General features: G+C 31.4%; 1 protein-coding gene across 2 annotated transcripts in view; it reads left to right on the top strand.

The window, feature by feature from the left end:
* Window positions 1-314: 314 nt before the first annotated feature.
* LOC119834715 (pollen-specific leucine-rich repeat extensin-like protein 2) overlaps window positions 315-10,093 on the top strand; it is a 37,074-nt gene continuing 27,295 nt past the window's right edge. For both annotated transcript variants that reach the window (XM_038359179.1, XM_038359180.1), the window contains exon 1: window positions 315-422. In XM_038359179.1, the coding sequence (XP_038215107.1) occupies window positions 405-422 (18 nt within the window). In that variant the 5' untranslated portion in view covers window positions 315-404. The remainder of the gene's footprint in view (window positions 423-10,093) is intronic.

Genomic DNA, 10,093 nt, shown 5'->3' with positions numbered 1-10,093 from the left:
TTATACTCCGTGAGTACAAAAAATATATTTCTCATCTCATCAGCCCATGTTTACATTTATGTAATTTATTACAGAACGAAAGTTCCGAAATGAACACTCAGTCTTTGTTCAGAGACTTTAAGTAAATAAAAGTTAATTATTATTACAGCATTTTCTTTATTCATCTACAATCTACATTGAGGTACATTTGCTTTTGAACGAAAAATGTCTGCAATTTTCCGATTTGGGATTACTGAACAAGGAAGCATTAGATCCAGATCAAGTGAGCCTTTGCAGTGAAAACTCAACGTAATTAATATAATAATAGCTTGGGGGGGCGGGTATATAGTCCGCGCGGGACCTCGGGCGCCATTCGCCGCGCGATACCACGCGCATGCGTACGCGAGTGACAGTTAAACTTCAAAATGACCGCCAAAATTTACGTAAGTGTCAAAAAAAAAATTGTGCATAGATTTTCGGTTTCAGAACGCACCCGGGATTATTTCGGTTTCTAGTGTTTTATGTGTTTGTGTTAGATAGCTATAGTTGTGTTTGTGTGAGGTTGTTCGAAACCGCATATCTATGTCCATTGTCGCATGTGAATTTATCGAGCTTTGTGGGATTTCTTCTTATTATGGATATTGTTTATTTAATTAATGTTGCCAGCAATTAAAAAACTTGTAATTTTAGAAAATATTTAGAAAATTCTTTATTAATTATAAAATCAAATTAGAAAGGTCATGCTCGAGTCCTAAGGTCGTCTAGAGAGACCTTTATCGAAGTGGGTATCAAGTTGTTGATCTTAGGGTCGTGTGAAGCAACACTGGTGCTTAAACTTTGTTAAGTTATAAAATGGTTGCAATACGCGTAATTTTGTTTTACATTTTTATGATCATTTTTAGAGTTTTTACTAATACATACTAATCTCGCTTAAATAAAAATCGGAAATTAATATAATTTGCTTGATTAATATGCATTTTATTTTTAAGTGCCTATGTTTATTTTCATAAATTTCCATTTTAAAGACATAAATAAACCCGTTGAATATTAACTTGAATACTTAGCTTTTATAGATACTAGTCTAGTCAATCAGTATATTTATGCTATGTATCTTTCTAGAATCTAATTCATTGCTTGCGTTTTTGTATTACATAATACTCTATTTTTGTGTCTAGTTTAAGCTATAATAACTTAATTAATTGTTTATTTAATCAACTATAACCAAAGAATTTGATAAAAACCATCTGCATACAACATTTTTACGTTCAGAATTTTTCATCTGAAGAAACAGAAATATATAACTGGTCGATTGAAGTTCATCACCATTATCATCATAAATAGCATTTATAGCATAGCATCATAGCATCATTGTTTGCTCAACAACTTTTTTTCTCCTTTTTTTTATAACCAAGCAGGCAAGTACCCTAGTATATATAATAAAAAATTATATATAAAAATACAATACAGACTGTTTATTACAGTCCATTTTATAAGCACTTTTTTATTAAACAAATGAGATGCAAAAATGAAACCTCAGTACGTGTGCTTAGAAGTCATTTCGTATTAGAATCAGTTTCACTTTCGTTGGAGTGAAAACGACGGAAGTGGAGCGTTGTGCGGACCAAATATTGATAACTTGTTTATAAACATTACTTAACTCGCACTTGCGTTACGGTTAAGTATGCGATAAGTTGCTTGCGGTTTTTGTTGTAAATACCATGTTTCGAATTTATGCGTCTTTTTTTTGCTTCATATAATCGGTTGTTATGACACTTATAAACGTTTTATTGGGGTTGCTTAGCTTTTCTTTGTTTATAATGTTCTTTTATAGAAGGTTTATTTTAGTACTAGCATAGCACCTGTGACTTCGGCTGTGCTGTCAAAGGAAACATACAGAAATGTCTCCCCCACAGTTCCCGTTTCTTTGGGATTTCTGGAATGAAAACTTTATGTTTCTCGGGTCTCAAACTATACGAATTCCATACAAATCGGTTCAAATGTTTAGTCGTGAAGAAGAGACAGACGGACAGAGTTATTTACGCATTACTAACATAATAGAAATTAATGGAGCAATACTGGTAAATTATGTAAAAAAGTTTTTGGACGTAGGATATATTATGTGTGGTTTAGCAGACTATCCAATAATACACTAGACAAACAAAACTAACAACGAGCAATGAGCATTCGCAAAAAGAGAAGAAGGCGGTAATGAGCACTTCTTATAATAATAAAAATATATTCATTTAACCGAGCAAATATATAGTCTCTTTTGTTAGTAATAGTATGGTTAAAGACTATGTTAGTACATGAAATTAAAATTCTTAGTCTATCTGTCAATTAGATTAATATGACATTTTATTAATTTTGTTTTTTTAATACGCGCCTTATTTCGTATTTTTTATGGCGTTTGGCGCGTAACTCGAATTCGAAACATTCTCATAAAAATTCGCTAATTTCGTATTTTTTATCATTTATCTATGATAGAAATGGACAAGTAATTGATTTTCAACTGACTTAGAAAAGGACGAGTATTCATTTCGCCCGTTTTTTGTATTTGGTACCTCAGAACTGTGTGAACAGATTTTGATGATTGTATTTTTTATTTGGAAGGTTCTGACAAATTAAAAGAGGTTTAATAGTTAAATAATTATTACAATAAAGATGTGTGTAACATCGTTACCATTAGTTTTAACAAATTAGTTTTAAAGCTCTCAGTCGTACAATCCTACTTATAATAATATATCATATCCTACTTAATATCCTACTAATATTATAAATGCGAAAGTTTGTTAAGATGTGTGTGTGTTCGCTGCTCTTTCACGCAAAACTACTGAACCGATTATAATGAAATTTGGTACGTAGACAGCTGGACAACTGGAATAACATATAGGCAACTTTTTATCCCGATATTCCTACGGGATACGGACTTATGCGGGTGAAACCGCCGGGCGCAGCTAGTTTTATATAATTTGATAACGTGTAGGCTATTTGCAATAATAAATTTTGCAACTGATAGCTCTAAAGCCAGACTTGGGAGTGGGCGTGGGACTCAGAACGGCGTTAAATGTAGATCCATTACATCAGAAATGATTATACAGTTTATGGTGAAACTCACTCAATAATACATTAGAAATTGTTTATTGTAAACGATTAGGTATCTGATCTTGAATAATTTATGGTTGGCCAGCTAATGACAGTATAAGTCAGCACAGAATATTTATTTGGTACAACACAATCTACAGAGAATGTTTTGTACATAAAATCGTAAAAAAACTCTTAATTGGTTTCAAAAGTACCTACATTTAATTTATTGTGAAGTCGTCTGTGTCTGGGATATCTTCTTATATATAAAAATCAATGCTGTTCGTTAGTCTCGCTAAAACTCGAGAATGGCTGAACGCATTTATTTTATTTCGGTCTTGATATGTCCGTGGAGGTCTAGGGAGGGTTCAAAGTGAAATGATAAGGAAAATAATATGTCGAAACAATATTCTATGGCGTTACGAAGTTCGCCGGTACAGCTAGTGTGACATTTAGCAACAGATTAACTGATAGATTTTTTGCATGAAATAGGTTTGTGGTTAAGAAAATTGCACAATTGACAAATAAAATTTACGCCTAGGTCATAATGAGTAATAAATATTTCCGAGATTATTTCGATTGTAATTAACATTATTTGAAAGGAAATTGAAATAAGGGTCGGAATTACTTTTTAGATTCAAGCGAGTAGATTATTCATTTCAATATTGCGTTCGATGCACATGGTTAATAAATAAATTCAATAATAAACGAGTCATGGTTTTAATCAGTAACTCTTTTTTATTCTACAGTCAATACTGCCAAAATAGGCTAAAAATCACGATAACTCGTATAATTATAGGATAAACAAAAAACAGATTCGTAAATATCAAAGATCTCATCATTCCATCACTGTCACGCGGCGTCATCACGAGTTCCTGTGAACTGGGTTAACTGGCTGACGTAAATTTCAATTTCAAGATTTTGAATGTGAAGGTGGCGCGAGTTCTACTTGGTTATTCTGAAAGAACGAGAGAGAGAGAGAGAAAGAGAGAGAGGGAATGTTGTAGGTAAATAGTGGTGCGCTTATTATCTTTAATGTAGGTACATTTGATTATAAATGACATAAAAATATACTGATAATTGGGTTATATTAAAAAATATTTGATATATTTATATGAAAGTATGGAACGTGGTTAGTGGTATGGACAGAAGTCAAAATAACATGATCACTTCCAAAGATTATTTTAGAAATAACAATACAACAGCATGATTTTTTAAGGTTTTGAGAGAAGAAGCGATAATTTGATCGTCTCCGCAATTAAATGTATGATATTAAATATTATAAGAATAACTAAATAACTTTCTAATTTATATAAATGTCACTTATATATACCAACAGGCGTTACATAAGTATCGAGGGAAGCCATTGGAAAGCAATAAAATAATTAAATAAATTATATATCTCCAGCAAGGCATAAGCCTAAATTAAGTAAAGTATAAACTTTAAGAACATAAATATGGAGGAAAAACAAAGTCTATAATCTTAATACGGTCTAAGATGAAGTCCTACAGTCTGTGTTTTATGACATTTGCAAAAGTTGTACCATACGTGAACACAAACATTCGTGCATCGTACTAATGTATGCTCGTAAGTTAGTGTCACGGGTTACATTATAGTTCTTAATATAGTATTTTAATCTCCACACAAGAATGCATGCACTATCTCCTTATCATTCACAAATATACAGGTTATGAATTCGTATTGATGTCCTTTTAAGTTAGAGAAAAGTAACCTATGTATTTAAAGTAACCTTACTCTATGGTAAACCATAGAGTGGTAAAGCCCAGTGTGGTAACTGCTCTGGTGAAGTCAATTTCATAAATAAAGATATCTCGCAAGATAACATATCGGGCAACACTCGCGGTGACCGCGACTAATGACTATTGTTTTTGGAAGGAATGCAAGACGATGTAAGATAATATTCTAATTATATGCTTGGGTAAGCTTGACTCTAAATCGAGATAAGGAATTCTATTGATCGGTTGCGATACATTTTTTATCGAAGAGATTGATGAGCTCTGATGAAAATCGAATTCAATAGTTCTCTGAAATTGCTTTGTCAAATTCAAAAATGGAAGACAAACATCAAGCACATGATTTTTTTTTAATGGCAACAAGACAGTATTTATTATTTCCTATTTGCCTGTGTCAAAGTACATGATTATTTAAATACAACACATGAGCACAGATAATATAATACTATAGACATGAGTAATTTTTTTCAGTTAAATGCTATATAAAATGTTATCTGTACCTAGTCTTTGTTGGAAATCTCAATAAATAAATAAAAATGATGAAGATTCATTGCATCAGATAACTTTCAATTCATCCGTCTCTCGTGGCAAGGAAAAATATTTGAAAGTTAAAAAACACAGGGCATCGTTGAATGCTAACTTATCATCAAAGACGTTATTCACAATATTTGCTTTGTATTGTTTTAAACAATTTCAGTTCTCATGTCCATTAATAGCGTTGAAAGAGTTATAGTCCGATTGTTTAGTCTTTTGTTGGGGCCTAGATCACACGATACAGCATGTTTGAAACTTAGACGGGTATCAATTGTAATGAAGCCCTCTGTTTTTAATTGTTATAAAATACTTTATATTATTAATGACAAGCTTTACTGGACTTTTTTTCTTAATTTTGTATTAAAGCTTCATCATTAACTGCAGTTATGAAAATGCTCAGGGAACATTTTTTAAGAATTTTGTTGTGTTATGTCTTATTTATTTAATGATTTAATGTGGTATATGAAGCATAATGTGTCAATCTCTAGCCTGCTATCTCAAGGCACAAAAATTATAGCTTAAAGTCGCTTCGTTACGACGTGAAAGAAGCACAAGTAAACAAACACTCTTTCGTATTTATAACATTACTAACGATTAACCTAAGTTGTGAAAAATATAAATTATTGTTTTTTTACCCATAGTAGTACTATAGTCTTATTTATGCCCATGGAATGATTATATTTGAAATTTGAATCACTCTGATTATTATGAAGAAATGTGATATGATTGACAATTGTAACTTTTATTCGACCACGCGAGCGAATCCAAGGGCAAGCTAGTAATCCATAAAACTAATGACATTCGCTCGACCCTCTAAGTCAAACAAAAAGTATTCGGCATAATTAATTATGTGAACGCTATTATTCAGTTAATTTGACGTGTGTAAGATTTTCTAGATTTCCTTTTTCGCAGTGAAACGTAATACATTCACGTAATCATGTAAATACGTGTCGTTACAAAAAGCACCGCTTAACTGACTATTATATGGTAACATTCACACCATAATGGCTATGACCCCATGTTAGTTAATTTTTAAACTTTCACACTTTTTTATTGCGCGTTTTTATGTAAAAAGTTATGTTTATTATATGACACTGACAGGGCGGGAATTTGAGGCGCGAAACTAAAAAGTCTACAATATAAGACATGTTGTAGGCCTTTAGGTACTCTGTATCTACACTGGTCAAATTTGTGTTTGAATATTTTTATATGCTATAAAACTAAAAAAATAACATAGTTATAGATTGTAAAAACAGTACTAAATCTATAGCTTTACCCAATTTTGTGAGTTTTTGTTTGGGACTATTTACCGTACCATTGAATTAATAATACGCAATAACATTAAATTAAAAGTTTAAATCCCCGACCTCAATTAGAGTTTTCGGCCATTTTGAATTTGACACAGTGTTGTTTTACTAGTCAAAACTTTCAATTTGATATCGTCCTGAAAAGAAAAAAACCGACGTCCTGGAGGGGAGATACCATTTAAAATTACCATTTAAATAAATAGATAAATAAAAATAAATAAAAATAAATAAATTTTACGTCACGTCAATCTGTTGAAACTCGATTTAAAAACAAAAAAAAAAACAGTCGAATTGTAAACTTTCTTCGTCTTTGGGTTGACAAATGAAAATGTACGTATATTATTTGTAAATATCCATCTTTATTATGTTGAGGAGAAGTCTCAGAATAACATAACCAATTTTGGATTATTAATCACCAATAGAAAGCTGGTGCGTAACTTTTTTTTATCCGAGTTGACCCAAACCGTAAAATATTTTTTAACCCATCAGCAGTAAGACAGATATTTCCTGCACAAAATTTAGCATATTATAAGTCCATTAAAACGTAAGTATTGTATATTGGGCAACCTGCAATTATTTGTTGTGAAGTAGTATAGATAATATATACAGTTGTGTAAGTCCTCTTATAGTTTTATTGAATCTCGTTATTACAATTGGTACAAACTATTTTGTTATACAAGCTGCGTTCCGCGGTTTCACACGCGAAACGCGCTTTTCATCTGTCATCTTAAAAGATATCGTCTCATTTTTAAATCTCTAGATTACAATTTGTTATAAGTATTAACGTATAACTCATGTTTTCCTGCCTGATGCATTTAATTTAAATTAAAAGATGCCCGGTAGAAAAATTGCTAAGTAAATTAACGTATACGCTTGACCATGCTATCTATATGTGATCATGTTGCTTTATTCAAATTCTTTTGAATAACACAGTCAAGGAAATGCACTTCAATAAACATTAAAACCCTTGTCTCGGAAATTGATTACCAAATCAGAAGTACATTTAAATCGGTCACTACCTCAATATAAATTTTCTCAACTAAAGCCATTACATCGATTCTTATCAAAGGACATTCGCAATCGACAGACTATTATTACTGTATAGAAAAAGGTCAAGGTATATAAGTTATTGCAGATAAAAAATCTTCTATGACCACGACCGTAACCATAGATTATAAATTGTAATAAATCAATGTAAAGGTTGTTTCACACGTGCAATCAATTTGAATATAGGCATGTATGTTTGCGTGTTCGTAAATTGTTATGCCTTAAATACGTAATATGAATAACGTTTTAATTTTTTAAACAAAGAATTTTATTGCTCTTCTTTTTCTTCAATGGCAACATTCAATCCCACTGACTCATCTATCGTTTCCGTTAATGCTTTTAAGCGTACTTAGTGCTTGAAAAAACATGATAAATTCTTGTATTTAAGGCATAAATAATAAATTTTGACAGTTACTTGTAATTGAAGGCCTGTAAAAATCGTAGTTAATGTGTGTGTGCAGCTCTAGGTGATTTCAAATACAATATACGTTTAAAAGCAAACGATCTATTGTTAATTGTTTATGAGAAATATTAAAGCAATGCTGCGGTCACGTTGGGAACTCCTGTCAGAGGTCACGAATATCTTCCGTGTAGTGTAAAAAAATTGCCAGGAAAAAAAATACATCTGACAATAGGAAGTATCGCACTTGCATACATTAATCGGCACTTAGTGTTAAAATGTTTATCGATTTTTTTATTGACCCAATGATTTTGTGATCGATCGATTAATAGTTTTTTATATTGATAACACAATTTTGAGAAGAAAAATATCAGAATAATACTTCCCGGTCCAATCCTGTATTCCTTTTTTCTCCTAATCCCTAATCCCTAGGGATAATCTTTGGAAATGTTCATGGGCGGTTGATCGGATGGAATCAGCTCGGTTGCCCGCTCTAGCATAAAAAAAGTTCTGAGATATTTTACTCGATGTCTGATTTTCTTAGACCTCGTCATAAATTCGGTCACACAATTAAAACTACAAGGCTGATGATAACACAACAAAGGATTTGGCCAGCTATTGTAACCTTTTTTTCACTTGCAATTCTTTGCTTGTATTTATGCAAATTGAACAAAGTAATATAACGCGAAATGTCATTTTCGTAGAAATTGTCATAAATTTGTTATGAGTTCAATGTTACAAGAATAAAGTAAATACAACATTAATTTTAAAATACACATTAATGAAATGTTATATTAAATTAGAAATTAAAAACTTTTTAACGGATTTTAAACGCGATTTATTCATTATATTATTAACCCGGCGTTTCGAACACTTTACAGCGAGCGTGTTCACGGGGAGACTGATGTTATATTAATTTCAAAGGGAATAATATTCCCTTACCTACAATAAAAATTAAAAAAAAATGGTCGTATTTTTCCCGGCAAATCTTTTTGATTTTCGAATAATGTCCTTTGGCTTACACGAAGCTTTTTCTGTTCTTATGATCATTCGTTCACATGCTAAAATAATTATGATTATAAAAAAAAAATGAAATTTTACCATACCAAGTGAAGGCAAATCAACAAGTGATGGACGATGTGTCTATGAAGGCATGCATAAATAAGCTATAAATAATAAATAATTGAATAGTGCATGGTATTCGACAATCGTTAAACTGTCGGTCAGTTTGATAGCGTTACAATAATGGATTAATCGGTTAGAAAGTAGCGATGCGTGTGGTCCATCTTTTGTTAAAGACCGCTTGGTGTATTATTCTATGTATCCATAAAGAAAAACGCACGAACCGTACCTATGTTTTAAAACGGGCGTCTGTTATAATTCGTTTTTTTATACAAAAAATGTGTAAGTTTTGGTTATTAAAGTGTTTAGACAATTTTTTTTTCATAAGTAGAAATATAAGTCATGCACATACATTAATTGTTACAAAAAATTTAGTTTGAAAGTGCAAACACATATACAGAAAAATAATACGTATCTGTATAAAAATAATAATTAAAATGTAACTTAGAGTAAATGTTAGAATGTTTAAAATTGATTATAAAGTCGGGGATTTATAACAATACACGATAATGCTACTTTAATTGTATTTTTGGCTACAATTAAATCATTACATTTCACACAAATCTGTTTTCTTAAAACCACACTTATCGTTCGAATATATGGATCGTATGGGATAAGCTGTTCCCCCCCCCCCTGTTTTCTCCCGTGGTACATATATAGCCCAAGTCACTCACTGAAGTTTCAGCTTTCTAATAGTGAAAGAATTTTTGAAATCGGTCCAATAGTCCATAAATACGTTACAAACACACAAAAATACAAAAGTCCCCTCTTTATATCTGTGTATCTTATCTTATCTTATACCTTTAAACGAGCAATTCTTGTATATACTTAGTCTGGCCATAAATACTGTTACACTTAATTATAAAAA

The sequence above is a fragment of the Zerene cesonia genome, chromosome 19, assembly GCF_012273895.1.
Source record: "Zerene cesonia ecotype Mississippi chromosome 19, Zerene_cesonia_1.1, whole genome shotgun sequence".
NCBI lineage: Eukaryota > Metazoa > Arthropoda > Insecta > Lepidoptera > Pieridae > Zerene > Zerene cesonia.
This window is presented reverse-complemented; position numbering and strand designations above follow the sequence as displayed.